This window comes from Ictidomys tridecemlineatus, chromosome 5, assembly GCF_052094955.1.
Source record: "Ictidomys tridecemlineatus isolate mIctTri1 chromosome 5, mIctTri1.hap1, whole genome shotgun sequence".
NCBI classification, from domain to species: domain Eukaryota; kingdom Metazoa; phylum Chordata; class Mammalia; order Rodentia; family Sciuridae; genus Ictidomys; species Ictidomys tridecemlineatus.
The window spans coordinates 163,760,594-163,778,016 of record NC_135481.1 but is presented as its reverse complement, the minus strand read 5'-3'; the positions used below and the strand labels follow the sequence as shown (position 1 = coordinate 163,778,016).

Sequence of the window (17,423 nt, the reverse complement as noted above, 5' to 3'; positions counted from 1 at the left end):
ACCACCATAAATTTTTCTTCTGCTCCACTGAAACCCTGTACCCATTAAACACATTCCCATTCCCACATCCCTCTAGTCCCTGGCAACCACTTCTGAATTTTATTTTACTGCAAAGAGAAATCGTAACCTATGAGCTTGGTTTACAACCAAAAAAAAAAAGTAATTACATGCAGAAGACAGATGACAATGAAAGAAAGAGGTAAATTCAGAACCGGCTGTACAGTACTTAGAAGACTCAGTGAGCGTGCTGGGTATGCAATGTGTGTGTGTGTCTTTAAAAGACTCTCCACCTCCCTGCCCGCCTCCTTACAGTTTGCTACTGGGTTTCTCTTCCCCAAGTTTCCTCAGTCTCCTAGAGGAGCTAGCATGGCCAATTTCCTTTGTAATTTTGGAAGCAGGTCTGTTGCCATGGAATCTACATTCTGACTGGAGTCGAGGTGTATAAAGGTGACCATTTGTTTTCAGTTTCAAAGATCTGGCAAAAAGATAGGTTGTTGCTCTTCTTCTGGAAAAGCCTGACTGGTAGGATTCCTTTAAGGGCTCAGCCCCAAGAGCTTTATCCCATCCCCTCGCCTACTTAAAAGTTAAAGCTCCAGGAAACCTCCGAAGGGGATTCTGCTCCATCACTTCCCCCAAATGGCTAATCCTGGAGGTGGTGCTGTTTGCAATGGGACGCTTCACAATCACAAGAACCCCAGCCATGGCTCGCAAAGTGGAAACGGCACCAAGAATGGAATCATGAAAGAAGCCCAGGTAAGAGGCCATCCCCTGCTCCCCTTGCTCTGCACATTTCAATACTGTCTTTGCAAAGCTGTTTGAGGCTAACTCGGAAGTTTGCTGGTGAAGTGTATTTGATGTGTCTGGGCTTCTCATCGCAGCTAGTATTTTGACAAGCTCGGCTGCCAAAAAGTTTAGGTGTGGGGAAAAAAAAAAGGAGGGAATTCTTTCTCTTTAGAAGACTGAGCACACAGAGACCCACACAGCTTTAGATTTTTCGAAAATACACACTCAACCTACTACACTTTCAGTTTCTCTCAAGCACTGAGGGGGCAGGGTTGTGAAGGTTCAGACTCTTCAGCTAAATTGCAGTCCATCCAGAAACCTGTTACCTTCACTATGCTTCAGAAGGGAAAGAAGAAGTGAAAGGAAATTTTGCTCCCATTATGGGATGTAGATGGCATTTTTCCCTGGTACTCGCTAAATGTCTCTGAAAGGCGAGTTGTTTTTGGTGTTTAATAGAGCATTGTCAGAGTTTAGACAACTTGATTTGAGTCCGGTCCTTTTGAAATTTGGCATCACAAAAATTTCTTCCTGAAACATTTTAGAAAGTGTGGCTCACTGTAACATGCATGCAGAAACCAAAGTAGTGTCTTTAAAACAGACTTTTTACGGTCACCCCACCACCACCCAGATTTGATGCTTTTATTTATTTTTTTCTTTCTGCTTTTACTTTTGCTTTAATAGAAAGTTGGAAGGGAATGTTTAAGGGGGAGCAAGAATTCAAGAAATGATTCAAAGAGGAGCCTGGATCTGTGAGTTTCTTGTTTAAAGGCAGTTCCACACTTCCCACACAATGCCCTGTCACTCTGCTCCTGCAGAAGGGGTGAGCTTATCAGCCCTGGGTGCAAACTTAAGTAGCCAAACGGATAGCCTTATTTGTTGAGAAGTGAGAAGCTACACAGGGAACCCCAGGCAATCTTCCATCATTCAGTCATCCTAAGGTGTCCGCATCCACCTAGGGAAAAGGTCAGATTATTCTAAAATCACAGTACAGGTGGAGCTAGCTAGAGCCAGTCCTCCATTCATTGAATTAAATCTGTGGATCCAGTTGCAAGAGGCAGGAGGCACTATAGAGTCTGCTTTGTGTGTAAAAATTAGTGTGATCCCAAAATGTATTCCCCTTTTCACATTCCCCTAGCCTGGAAGTATCTACCAGAATCTCAGGCCTGACCTCTCCCAACTGAGTATATGAGCAAGGTAAAGAGAAAGTCCTCATTCTCTGCTATTAGCATGGGGAAAGTCACAATAATATGAACATGTATTCATCATTTAATGTGCATTCAGATCACTGCCCAAGATGTTTCTTGTCCCTGAAATGTCTGTATCTCATAGACCATTCACCCATGCACCTTCTGGATTATTCTGTCCCTGAGGGCTCTTTTTTGAAAACAAATGCCTTCAAAACTTGTTTTCCCTTTGTCTATCTTAGTTTTATAACCATACTCTAATGTTTGAGTTTAGAGACTTTGTGTATGTTATAGTTACTGCTATGTAAGGAAAGACTCTAAGATCCTAAAGATTTCCTACTAACTGTACCTACAAGACTACCAAAAACCTTGAATATTGAGGCTTCCCTAATAGCAGGCAAAAATATAAGGGCTGCTGTTGTGTTTTCTGACAGCTCTTTCTGAAGGGCCACCCAGAGCCTGTTGGCTAAGATATATTTAGGTGTTGCTAAGTTGAAATTGGCTTCCACCAAGAGCCTCAATTACAGCTTAAAAAATATTTTCCAAAAAGAATAAACCCCAATGAGATCACAGTGTAATACAGCAAAAAGGGTCTATTTTCTTCTTCCAAGATGTGAATGATGTTGTCTTTACTATCATGATCTTCAGTCACTAGTTTCATCCCATAGGCCCTTTGACAAACTAGGTCTTGAACAAAAACCTTACACATATCTGAGACAGTGGTCTTACAAATACTTTCTTCCAGGCTTAGCATCTTCCAGATAGAACATCATCTAAAATTCTTCCACTTTCTCTGAAAATTCCCTCACCCTTTCTCTACCAGCTTTTTTTTTTTTTTTTTTGCAACCATATAGAAATAGAGTTATCTCTTTTATATATTGAGGGATCCTTTAAGGTTCTGTTGATGGAGGGTTTGGTATAACAATTTGAAAATCTCTGTTAGACAGTAGCTTGGGAATCTTCCTTCCTTTTGTTCAAATGTAGCCAGGTTTGAACCCCCTCACTCTGGCTTGCAGGCTTGCTACCCCAACCTCAAGGCTAGCAAGGAACCACACACTTTACATTCTGGGAACCTTCTATAGTTCCTTTCTAAAGTTGTTTGTTTGCTTATTTATTTTGTTCTATCACATTGCCTGTTTGATTTTTTCCCTCCTCTTCTTTTCTTTAAACCCCATTGAACCTGAAGATTCACTGACAGTGGTTTTCAACAGTGCTTAGATCTATTTCTTTGTTTACTGCTAATCCGTCCTTCTATCTGACTTCTAATAGAACACTGTTATCCTAAAGGATTCCTTCTCCCTCCTCATGAGCAAGTCCAAGGAAAATAGAGAAGGTGCCTTTAATATCCTTAATCCATAAACACGAGATTTCTTATAATTTCCTATTGACTTAATTTCATATAATTAGTTTGAATTATATTGTCTCCATAATTGCTTTTTAATTCACACTAATTATTTCTGACCCGGCTACATGCATTTTTTCGGAAACCTGAAACTTGGGCAGTAGACATTGTGTTTTCATTGGTCTTAACTGTGTGCCTCTGGATATGCATTTTTATTAGGATGAGCTCTGCATTTTCTTATTTAAATTGATTCTATAGGATAAAGAAAAAATAGCGAGATTTTCCTCTAACCATTCCTTTTCTGAAAAACAAAAAGTCCTGGAGTTAGAGACAATCCAGTGTTTATGGAGTTCTTGAACTGAATATTGTAATATTACCAGGTATGGAGTTGCAGGTCCTTAGAGCTAGCTGCTTTTACTACCTTTCATTCACTCATTCACCAGTAATTAATAAGAATCTGTTATCCTTGGGACATGTAAAGATAAAAATAAGTTTATAATTTACCTACTAGGAGAAAACATTTATCATATTTTTCATATTAAAGTTAAATGAGCTGGGCACAGTAGCAAATGTGTGTAATCCCAGCAGCTTAGAAGGCTGAGGCAGGGGGATCACAAGATCAAAACCAGCCTTAGCAAAAGCGAGGCACTAAGCAACTCAGTGAGACCCTATCTCTAAATTAAATACAAATTAGGGCTGGGAATGTGGCTCAGTGGCAGAGTGCCAGGAGTTCAATCCCTGGTATCTCCCCCAAATAAAAGTTAAATGATAGTGTAGGACAAGAGCTATCATAAAGCAGGTGTGATTTAAGGGCAAATTAGTGGTATACACAGAGAAGTTCAGAGAGACAGGGGAGAAAGTGACTTATATCAAGATTCTGCCAGGTACCAGGACCAGGCTAAGCACATAGCCCCATGAAGTGGCAGCATCATGCACCTTACAATGAAGAATCATAAATCATTGAGGACCTTGAACAGAATCACAGGTAGCCTAGCCCAAATCTAAACCCAAATTTGTGTTGCTCCGGGGCCAGTTTCCTTTCCACTACTTTCTAGGGAAGCATAAAGTAGGGATTATAGGGGCAGATTTGGGGGAACTAAAAGGACTCAAACTGAAGCCTGAAATATTGACAATGACAGATAAAATGGGGAGTTTATTCCTAGGGGACAAATGAGGAAATGAAGGGTAAGGAATCCCAGAGATGAATGTAGGAGTTGTTAGAGAGAGGGCACAAGAAACATCATAAAGTATAATGACTGATCCTGGGGTCCCACAATGCTCTCTGAGGACATGCCCTCAGTGACCTAAGGACCGCTCACTGGGCCACCTCTTACTTTTTCCACACTATTTCCCAACTCCATCACCATGGGGACCAAATTTTCTACATATGAACCCTAGAGAGACAAACTCAAGCCATTTCCAAACTATTGGACTCCACCCCTGGACCCAAGGCTCATGTCCTTCTCTCTTTTTTAAAATTTTTTAAAATTTGTTTTAATTAGTTATACATGACAATAGAATGCATTTATGCACTCTGATATATCATACATAGATGGGATATAAGTTCTCATTTTTCTGAGTGTATATGTTGCAGAATCATATTGGTCATACAGTCACATATATACACTCAGTAATAATGTCTGTTTCATTCTGCTATCTTTCCTATCCCCAGATCCCCTCCCCTCCACTCCCATAAGTTCCCTCTACCTAATCTAAGATGACACTATTTTTCCCTAGTCCCCCCTCCCCCCACTTATTGTGAATTAGCATCCACATATCAGAGATAACATTTGGCCTTTGGTTTTGTGGGATTGGCTTATTTCGCTTATCATGATATTCTCCAACTCCAACCATTTACTGGCAAATGCCAAAATTTCACTCTTCTTTAAATCTGAGTAATATTCCACTGAGTATATATACCACATTTTCTCTATCCATTCATCTATTGAGGGACACCGAGGGTAGTTCCATAGTCGAGCTATTGTGAATTGAGCTTCTCACAATGCAAAATATATTCATTGCATCTCTAATAGTTCTGAAGTCTTACTTCATCTTAGCATCACACAAAAGTCCAAGGCCAGACACACAGCAAATTTCTCAAAGCTCTGAGTTCCTATAAAATCAGAAAGCAAATAATAGACTTCCAAGATACAATGACAATGAGAAGATAAGTTAAACATTCTTATTCCAAAAGGAAGGAGTAATTACTCCAAGGCAAGACCAAAACCCAGCCCAGAACACATTAAATCTTAAAGCTCCAAGTCTGGCATCTTGTGCACATAGAGAGACAGGTTGGCACCCAAGCCTCCAGCAGCCCCGCCCTTACAGCTTTGCTGGTCAAAGGCCACATGGTTACTCTCTCAGGTTCCTTTTGCACTCTGCTTGCAGCTTTCCCTAGCAGGTGTTGCACACCACCTGTAGCCATTCCTTTGGGGACTCTTAGGGACAGTTCTACTCCCATGGTTTTATTAGGCATCACCCCATCGGGGACTATTCTGACCCAGAACACACTTCTGCCTGGACTTTAAGAATTTTTTTTTTTTAATCTCAATGTAAGTGTCCAAGATGCCACTAACTATTGCATTTTGTATGTCTACAAAATCAACACTTTGTGGACACCAAGATCTGTCCCTGGGATGAGCTAAACCTGGGCCTAATTGAACCACAGTTGCAGTGGCTACAAAGCACTTTACCAGAAAGCCAGAATCCTCAAGCAGTCGTGGCAATGTGCCTTAGAAGAGAGCTCTGGATTTGGTCCTTTGAGCAAATTTGCCAGGAGTGCCTCTGGGCCTGTGATGGGAGAGATAGCCTTGAAGATTTCTGAGATGACCTCCAGGAATTGCCTCATGGTCTCCTTTTTATCCATGATAATCTCTTTTCCAAGAGATTGCTCCACTACACCCTTATGCTCTTTTACTCCTTTCCTCACTAAATCGTGAGATTTTCAAATTTTTCTTTTCTGCTTCCTTTTGCTCCCAGGTCTCACTGTCAATATGACTAAAGAGTGTTACAACATCTTCCAGTCACCCAGTTCCAAAGCTGCCTCCACATTTTCCATTGTATTTACATTTACAACCCCCTCCTGAATAACAATTTCTTTTTTTAAGTCAGTTTTTTGGTACTATAACAAAATGATACTAGGTGACTTTGTAAGAAAAGTGGTTTATTTAGCTCACACTTTTGGAGGTTCAAATATATGATGGCTACATCAGCTCAGTTCTGGTGAGGACCTCAAGTTGGGTGGCATCATTATGGTGACAGTGCAGGCCAGAGAAAGAGATGACGTCATTATACTGGAAGCCAGAGTGAGATGGGGGTCGTTGATCTCCCCTATTGACCTAAGAACATTACAGTAGGCTTTACCTCTCCTCTTGTAAGTTCCACACAGTCTCCCAACTCCGCTACCCTACGGACCAATCTTCCAACACATGAGCCATGTGGGAATAACTCAAATTATTTCCAACTCATACCACCAAGTCTCCAAGACACTTAGTGTTCAAGACTTTACTGTTGGTTGTCGTCCAGGGCACCTTCACAAGGGCATCCCTCTATGTGCTCTCTAAATAGTCCATAGAATAGCCCTAACTTATTACAGGGTGTCTTCTTCTAAGAGCATATAAATGGACACTGCAAGTTATCTCATACTCAGAAATGATTTGGTTACATTCTGTCATCCACATCAGTTATGGTCCAGCCCAGATGAAAAGGGAGGGGAAATAGACTCTATTTCTTCGTGGGAGGAACAACGAAGTTAAAATGGTAAAGATTGTGACTGACTGGAAAGATTAATGTAACCATCTTTTGAAAGAGTCCAATACAATTGAGATATATCCACTATGCTTGGGAACACAGAGGAGAGGGAATCTGACTAGCTGGGAAAACAAAACGTCACTCAAGACATCAAAATTTGACCCACTTCAGGGAGTTGGTGTAGAACATGCCTCAAAGTTTCCTCAACTGAGGCACAATGAGAGCAAAATTTCTATCAACCATCTCTTGTCCTTTATTGGGTAAGGGGTACTCCCAGAGACAGCATTTTTACCCTTCCTACACATGGGCTGAGTATACTTCTGTGGTCAGAGAAAGCCTTCAAGCTGATGTGTCAGTGTTGTGGTACACCAGACATCACCGGAACCCATGAGGGTCTGGCTGTACCACCAAGAGCATCTACTATAACCATAGTAATTTGTGAGTAACGGAGATTTTAGAAGAGGATTGATGTGATTAGCTGTGGTTTTCTCTGACTGTGATTTTAATTTATGATGACTTTTAGAACACAGTTTGTGAATTATCCCTTAACTATTGAGCTAATCATCATAGAAGACAAGATAATGTTGTTGAGCAACATGAACAAACTTACTCACTAAACTTGGCAAGGAGATAAGGAAATATCCATGTTGAATGTCACCATCATAATTTGCTCCCTTTGCATTCTAGCAAGAAGAAAAAATAAACCATGAAATCTTAGGAAATTGAACAATATATGGTAAAAGACATCAGAAAGGATAATGAATAAAAATCAACCGGAGAATGTAATTGGAAAAAAAAAAAAACATTTACAATAGCACCAGAAAAATTAAAGACTTGGGAAAAGATGTAAGACATAAGTTGCAAATTAATCTGAAGAGAATATCAAATGCTACAGAGGAATAGATGGAAATCCATGTAATACTCATGGATAGGTAGCCTCAAGATGAAAATACGGCAATTCTACCTTTGGTAATCAATAAATTTCATGTGATTCCAGTAAGACACCATATTTTGAGCCAGACTTTAATTTTTTGTGGAAAAATGAAAAGGAAGAATAAACAGAAAAAAATTAAAAAGAATAATAATGAAAGGTAACTAGCATTGATGACTAGTAATAAACCCTATTATGCAATAAAAGACTTAGAATAGTTTCATATAGTATACAAATAGATAAATATTACTTGAAAATGTTAACCTCAATTCATAAAGTAGTAAAAAATGTAGAATTTTAAATGATACTTATATATGAATTATCTTTACACAAAAATCAACTGTCTTTTTGCATAGCAAAAACAAAAAAAAATCAAAAACATCAAAAAACAAATTACAGACTGTGAAAATGGTTACGATGTACATCACAAAATGCAAACTTTTTAATACATAAATGAGTTTTGAAAATCAATACAGAAAAAAATCTAAACACTAAAGAAACAATAACAGGTAAAATATATAAAGGAAATACTAAGGGAGACATAAAAGCTTAGGAAAAGGAAAAGAAAAAAAAGAAGGAAAGGAAAGTTAGAAAAGTTATATGCTCACATCAGGTTTTATGAGAAGGGAAAGAAAAATCTACTTTTCCAGTTTGTGTCTAAAAAATACAAAAGCAATTTGAAACTTAGCTTGAATGATTTAGTTATTTATATGAGCATAAGAATAATGGTACAGTTTTTTCATACATTTGTTGATCAATTGTATATCTTCTCCTGAGAAGTGTCTGTTCAGTTTCTTAGCCCTTGTGTTGATTGGGTTATTTATTTATTTATTTATTTATTGGTGTTAAGTTTTTTGAGTTCTTTGTATATCCTGGAAATTAGTGCTCTAGCCAATGTGCATGTAGTAAAGATGTTCTACATGTGGGCTCCCTCTGTTATTGTTTCCTTTGCTGAGAAGAAGACTTTTAGTCTGAATCCATCCCATTTGTTAATTCTTGATTTTATTTCTTGCGCTTTAGGAGTCTGGTTAAGGAAGTCAGGGCCTAATCTGACATAATAAAGATTTGGGCCTACTTTTTCTTCCGTTAGGTGCAGGGTCTCTGGTCTAATTCTTAGGTCCTTGATCCACTTTGAATTGAGTTTTGTGCATGGTCAGAGATAGTGGTTTAATTTCATTTTGCTGCACATGGATTTCCAGTTTTCCCAGTACCATTTGTTGAAGAGGCTGTCGTTTCACCAATATATGTTTTTGACGTCTTTGTCTAGTGCTCCATTTATGTACAATGGATCAAAATGCATTCTGCTGTCATATAGACCAATTAGAGTAAATTTAGAAATACTAATAATAATTAGTACAGTTAATGAATAAGATTGTTGTTAGATACTATACATCGGGCCCTTTTGTATAATTTGCCTCATTTAATTCTCTTATTGATACTGCCAAGTAGATATTATTAGCCATGTTTGAATAGATGAGGACACTGAAGCTCTGAAACCATAATTAACTTACCCAAGTTCACACAGCCAGAAGGAAATTGGGACATAAACTTGAGACTATCCATGCTAGCCCAACTTCTTTTTACTCCCAGTAACATTGCAGGGTCCCATGGTGCCATTACCATAGACCTAGAGATTCTTATTTCAAGAACCAAATATGAAATCAGTTGCCTAAAATATCAGTACATAAGAAAAGAATTTAGTATTTCCTGTAACCACAGAATCAAAGAACACAATGCTTCAATTCCCAATACAAGCTATTCTGCAGTGAAAAACATTGAGAGGTTAAAAAGGAAATAATAATTATAATAATCTCTAATGAGTATTGAGTTCTTTCAAAGTTCTAGGCACTCTGTTTTATGATCATCATTTTGCAACAGTCCTATGAGGTATTATTGTTTGGCTTATTATGTCAGTGAGGAAACTGTCTTAGGAACTTAACCAAGGTCACCAGATTATAAGTATTAAAACCAGGTTTGGAAGTCAAGTCTGCCCAATTCTACAACCTAAATTTTTCTTCCTTAGTTCTCAGGCTTCTCTGAATGCAAAATATGATTAGGAATAGGATTGACACCTACTTCCACAGAGAGCAGGCCAACTGGACTCAGTATTAAAGGTCAGAGTCAGTGTGAATTAAAGTCATTATGGATTGTTTTGCTTGCTGGCCTTTTTGTTCTTCACTAAAATTTGAATTCATCTTCACAAATGACATTGAAATGTTGCATATCAAAACTTTTAATATGCAACATTTTCCCACTCATAGACAAATTGTATCAAGTGAACTGACTACCTCCCATGCTTCACTTTAAAGGACTTTTGAGTTAAATAAATGGAACCCTGAGTCATCTGGACTCAGATTTAGCCCTATCTGGGCTCAAGGGATAAGCTGCCTGGCACTTAGAAAACCTGGAACTTCCAGAAACTTTCTGCAGGACACATGGTCTCCCTGAATAGGCAGTTCCTTTTGCACAGTATTTCCTGGTAATACAGCTATTTTAGATATGTAATGTGAAAATGAGAAGTAGATGTAGATTTTTTTTTGAATTTTAGACGTAGATCACTTCCCACTGAGTCATAACATCTAATTCTGCCCCCATTGAATCTGCCTTGATCTAATGACTTACTAGGCCAATAGAATGCGACAAAGGGATAATCTGGGATTTTTTGAGGTTCAGTCACAAGAAACATTTCAGTTTGAATCTTGGAACTCATACAGCGTGTTTGGAGGAAGCCCAAATTGCCCCAGGAAGAGCCCAGGTGGAAAGAAAACAAGTATCCGAGCTGTGTTCCTGGTTGAGATGTAGCACCAACTCTCAAATGGTGTGGGTGATCTCGAATAAGTGGATCTTCCAGCCCTAGCTTCTGTCTGCTCCAAATGATACTGCATGGCACAAAGAGAAAATGTCCCCAACTGAGCTCTACCCAAATTACGGATTTTGTTTTTCTGAGCAAACACATGATTATTGTTTTAAATTTAGCGGTAGTTTATTAAGCAGCAGCAGAAACCCACACATGGATATTATATTTCTTTCAAATGCCTACAAAAGTCATTTTGCAATCTTTTTTTGTAACTATTTCCAGTGCTTGCATTTACTTTTTGAGGGAAGAGTTTGTTTTGGCCATCTGTTTTTGGCAATGATGCCTTTCCCTAGACTGTAAACTTCTGTTTTATTTTGTTTGGCGAAGAGATTGTATGCTTAAGTTCTTAACCCAGTGATGAATGTTTGGCTGTAAAAGTCAAATACAATGAACGTAAATACCATCAATGAAAAAAGCACCATCATTTAGATATTTCCAAACATGAAGTGTACTTATTCAATCTGACAGGGCCTGTAATGTGTTGTGTCTTCTGCGAATGAGGAGTTGGCTCAAGAGAACCTGTGTACTCAGTGTTTCATTAATTAAAAGAACAGATATTTTTAAAATGTATTTGATATATTTTAACTGTGTTATTTAAAAGGAAACATGTTGTTAAGTATATTTAATATCTGCCAATCATAAATTAATTTTACTTATTCGTTAATGTTTTCTAGAAGTCTTTTTCTCTTTGGAAATACCATTAGCCATAAATTGATATTCAACTACTTGCAAAGAATCTATTGCCTTTGTTTTGAAATAGGTCAGTACAACCTCTTTTCTCATGTATATTTAAGAAAAAGTGGCTCTAGGAATTTGGCTCCCCTCGCTTCAGATTTACTTTGTACTTTAAAAAAGCAATAGATAATTCTTCCATCTTTGCTTTCCTGAGTTTTCATGTTTAACTCCTGGTCCCAGAATGTGCAGGTTGGAGGGACCCTTATAATAACTTCATGCACTAAATCTCCCTGGCTAAGCCTGATTTTAAACATTAGGTCTGAGAATGATCATCAAAATGTCATAAACTTGGCAAAATGTATTGGCCAAACCCCATTTTTTTAGACTTGGAAGGAAATAACACAAACACCTTCTGTTAGACAATGAATGGTCAAAGCCTGGTCACCATTATTGTTCTCTGGATCTGGCCTAACTGGGCCTTCAGACGTTGTCCAACAAGAAAACTAGGTGTAAACCCCGATAATCCTTCTAACCTTAAGTTATATGTGGCTGTTTGTCCTCTGCCACGTGGTTGTTAGCTTTTGAAAGGTCAGGGATAGCTTGGAGAACCTGACAGATACGTGTTATAGAAAAGCAGATATGTCTATAATCACAGAAATTTCTATGTACAGAATTCATATATTCCCTCGTGTCTTCAGTCCCCCAGGATATAAATGTTAGTGCTGAAATGTCTTTATCAGTTATGGTAACCCTATAGTCACAACCCAGCCCAAAGTACCAACAAATCATCTATCTCAGAGAAGATGTAGGGTGAAGGCGTCACAGAAAGTCACCAAAGACAGAAAAACCACGCATAGAAAATCAGTCCATAAACTCCCTGTGTGTAAAACATTTATTTTAAAATTATACTCAAATTTTGCATTCTACTCTGTAATAAATTTACATTTCCTTTACTACAAGAGTACTTTTGTGTCTTCACTTAAAACTTTTGAGTAAAACTATACTCCCAAGATGGATATTTGTGTGGTAGCTTTTCATACCACAGTTCCCCTTGAATTTCCCAGGTAAATCAAAACTTCTTAAGGACCTCAGATACAGTGAGATTCACAAGCCTTCCACTTGCTAGTTGTGCCATATTGAGCAGGTAGTTTTGTGCCTCTGATCTAACCCTCACAAAGATATTGTGAAGATTTAAATAATAAAAAACATGAAAGATTACCAGTAAATATGTTATACAGTATATACTCAATAAATGATAACTATTATCTACTAAAGCCTACAGCCATCTCTTTCACCTCTACTACTATCATAAGAGTGGTCAGTACAATGCCTGGCATATAATAGGTGCTCAATAAATGATAGTCTTATACTCTTAAATTTCTTCATCCAATGGTAGGTAACTTCTTGATCTCCATTCTACTTGGCCGTCAGCAGCATTCGACACAAGTATTCTCTCCCTTCTTGCTATAGTTTGGATATGGGTTGATCTTATGCCCCAGGACTCATGTATTGGAGCCTTGGTCCTCATTATGCTTGTGTTGAAACTGGGACCTTCAGAAGTGAAGCCTAGTAGGAGGTCAAGGCATGCCCTTGAATTGATGAATGTTAGTTCTCATGAAGTCAGTTTGCTGACTTAGTTCACATAAAAGAGAGTTGTTTTTTTTAAATTTGTTTTAATTAGTTACACATGACAGTACAATGATCTTGACACATCATACATTTGAATCAAATGGGGTATAATTTCTCATTATTCTGAGTGTACAGGTTGCAGAATCACATTGGTCATACAGTCACGTATATACATACAGCAATACTAGTATCCATTAAAAAAAAAAAATGAGCCCAACCCCTGAATCTCTCTGCAACCGCCTGTCTGGAAATGATCTCTTCTCCTCCCACACGTGCTTCTATCATTGTGGTGCCATCTGCCATAAGGTGATGCAGTCAAAGGGGTTCTTGCCAGGATCAGCACTGTTTTTGGACTTTCAGCCTTCAAAACCTCTTTTCTTTATAAAGTACCCAACTTCAGGTGTATCATTTCAATAGAGACAAGCAGACTAATACACCCTTCCTTAAAGCCTTTTTTTCTCTTGGCTTCCAGGATGTAACTCTCTAGATTTTTCTTCTTGTATCAATAGCTACTTTTTTGTAGTTTCTGTTAGAGTTCCTTCTCATTTCTTTACCTACAAACCATGGAGTGACCCCAGGCTAAATCCCAGTATTTCTTCTTTCTCCTAACCACACATTTCTCATGATGATCTAATATTGTCTCATTACTATTTATATGTAATGTTTTATATATATATGAATATAAATATTTATATATATGAATATATAAAATCCATATATTTATATATATGAATATATAAAATCCATATATATGAAGAGAGAGAGACATAATAGACATTTCCAACTAACTGTGTGACATACATACAAACACACACACACACACACACACACATACACACACATAGTAGATCATCAAAAGTCTTCTCAATCTAATACCTACAAAACTGATTCCCTGGTTTTCCTCCTTCCCTCCCCAACCCTGTTTACTTTACAGTCTTTCTCATCTGAGTAATGACAGCTCTATTCTTTTCGTGGCTCAAACCAACATCCTTGGCATCATTCATGACTGTTCTTTCTCATCCTTCATATTCCGCATGCAGTCTGTCAGCAAAGCGTAATCCGTCCTTCACAACAGATCCAGCATCTGAACACTCCTTAACCTTTCTCTCAGCAACCCCTCTGGTCTCAGCCATCATTACTTCCTGCCTGGATTAGTGCAGGAGTTCCATCTCTTTTCTCTGTGTTCAGTTATCTACTGCTCTATAACAAATCAACCCAACACATAATGGCACAAACAACAACTGTTTTATTGTGCTCATCGATTCTGCTGGTCAGGAATTCAGAAAAGGCACAGTGGAGACAACTCTTCCCTGTTCTATATGTCTGGTGGCCTCAGTTGGGAAGACTCAATTGGCAGGGCTGGAAGATCTGTGCCGGAATGATCCACCTCCAACTTGGAGTCCTCACTCTCAGGTCTGGCACCTGGGTTATGATGACTGAAGGGTTAGACAAGCCAGGACTAAACAGGATTGAAGCAATCTCAAACAAGATGACCAGGTCTGGGGAAGGGACCATCCTACCTCTCAATGGGAACAGTATCAAAGAATTCCTAGACATATTTTAAAAGTGCCAGGCTCTGCTTGTACCATTGCCCTGCTGTCTGTTGCCATCTGTAAGACCATTCTCAATGCAGCAACCAGAGATCCTGTTTGAAAGGAAATCCACAGCTGCCGTTCTTCTGCCTAATTCTTTCCCATGGCTAGCATTTACTCAGAGTGAAAGCTAAAATCCTTACATTAACCTTAAGGCCTCAGTGCCTGGTACTCCCTGACTCATCTGCTGCTAATGTCCTTTGAATTCACTCTCTTTCAGCGCCTCACTGCTCCTTGAGCTGGCTTGTCTGTGACATTTGTACTTCCTCTTACCTGAGCCTGAAACACCCTTTCCCTGGACATCCAAAGGTTCACCCTTCCTTCCTTTCAAGTCTTAGTGCAGTACATGCTCTGGGGGACGTAGGTTCACAATCCTTTCTGAAAATGAAAGAAATGAAATTGCAAAATTCTTTACTTGTCCCTTCCCTGTTTGTATTTTTGTTTGTTTGGGGATATAGCAGGGATGGAACTCAGGGCACTCTGCCCCTGAGCCACATCCCCAGCCCTGTTTTGTATTTTATTTAGAGACAGGGTCTCACTGAGTTGCTTAGTGCTTCACTTTTGCTGAGGCTGGCTTGCAATCCTCCTGTCTCAGCCTCCTGAGCCACTGAGATTACAGATGTGTGCCACCGTGCCCAGCTCCTGTATTTTTTCTTTACCATTTAATATGATCTGTGTGTGTGCACACATGCACACACACACACACACACATACACACAGTCACATACATGCCTACACATAGAAAGACACGCACACACACACAAACACAGTAATATATTTTCCTATTCATTGTATGCCTCCACCTCTAGATTATGAGTTCTGTGTGGGTATGGATTTCTGTTTTATTCATTCATGAATCTTCTACACCTACACCAGAGCCTGTACATAGTAGGTGTTCAATAATATTTGTAAATGAATAAAACTACTCATTTTTTTCCTAATATGTTGTTTGAAATCTCTTATTTTATCCTGTTTTTTTAATTCAAATTTCTATTTGCTACTCTGCTCAGACTATATGCAGCTTTCTTTATAACCTTTAAGCTATATTACCTCTCATTAATTAATCCACAGGTTTTCTAACTTTTATTGAAGAACATGGATACTAACTATGACTGTCTTTGTGAAAATTGTTAAATCTTTAGATTGTTTTTGTGACTAGGTAGCTACCCACTTTTATATTGTTTTCCAGTTATTTTATATAATGTACTACAAGACTGAGACAGGAAGCATGTTTCAAGCAATTGGAATTTTTTTTAAAAAAAAATGAAAATAGAAATTAAACATTATTAACTCATTCCAAAAATTCTTGTTACTTCTTAGCAGAAGATAAAATATATCAGGATTAAAGGGGAAAGTGGATAATCCCCCAGGGTATATTGGCCTGTCATCGGGTACTAATAAAACTCTGCATTTTCATAGTTGAATGCCTGAGAAAAATCAGTCTGATCTCTTTTTTCACTAATGACTCCATAAATAATTTTCTAAAATTTTATTTAATGAAATTACATATTGAATTACATGCTAATAACTTTAGGAATTCTAACTTATTTGGTCCTCAACTGACCTTATGAGGTTAAAGTATTACTATGCACATTTTCTAGATAAGTAAATTGAGCTGTACCAAAGTTAATTGACTAAGTAGCTAGTTTAGCAGTGTGAACTGGTCCCAGGATCTGTGTTTTTATCATTAGATGAAATGCCTTTTCCTTCAATATTTTATTGTGAAAATTTGCAAAAGAATTCTATAGGAAATAATCATATATCTACTACTTACATTCTACAAGTTTTTTTCTATTTTTATCATGTTTACCCATCTATCCTTCCCTTAATCCATCAATCAATACATATATTATGCTCATTTAAAAGAAAATTATAGAAACAATAAAATTTATCACTAAAACCTTTAGCATGCATATTGCTAAGCAGATGTCCATATTTGACTACAGTATTTTTTTTACTTGAGTTAATGGTATACTTCAAGTCTGTGTATTTCACTGCATGTAAATTTTAACTCAAATATAACAATTAATTAATAACATTTGTTATTACTAGATAAGATTTCATGAGACAGCTTTGACTGATGGTGTTCTAAAACTTTGTAGTTAATATTAAGGGGTTTAATCTCTAGAAAAGATAGTCAATCTTTAAATTAGCATCTAATCAGGTAAAGGAAGGGCTCACTAGAAGGCAATCAACTAGAGAAACATCCCTATTATATACCCATAATACCAAAAGGATCAAAAGCTATTTTTCTTTGGGTCTTTAGTATAATTCAGATAGTAGGAAGAGAGGTTAGGTGTGGAAATCCTTACGATTCCCTTCTATCCTGTCTTCCTACACATGGAAACCAAGGATCAGCAAGCGTAAGTGATTACCTTCAAGGTCATACCAATATTTGATGTCCAGTCTCTTGATTTCCATTCCAGATCTCCTTTCTAGCAAGTTGCATCTTTTTTTGAAACCTCAACTTGTTAAGGGAAAAATCAGTGACTGTAATTATTTGATGAGTCTCAAAGTGGCATCTGCAGTTACAAATTCCTCCAGTTGCAGTTTCAAAATTGATACTTCAAAATTGCATTCATCAGAAGTAAAGACAGCCCCAAAATAAAAGCCACATGTAGAAAGCTTCCTTTTCTGCATGTTTTGGGACCTCAAGTCACAGAATCAATAACAATTCAAG

General features: G+C 37.9%; 1 protein-coding gene across 1 annotated transcript in view; it reads left to right on the top strand.

The window, feature by feature from the left end:
* Positions 1-314: 314 nt before the first annotated feature.
* Positions 315-17,423, top strand: part of Sptlc3 (serine palmitoyltransferase long chain base subunit 3) — a 139,729-nt gene continuing 122,620 nt past the window's right edge. Inside the window, exon 1 of the mRNA XM_005320471.4 lies at positions 315-753. Coding sequence (XP_005320528.1) covers positions 637-753 — 117 coding nt within the window. The 5' untranslated portion in view covers positions 315-636. The remainder of the gene's footprint in view (positions 754-17,423) is intronic.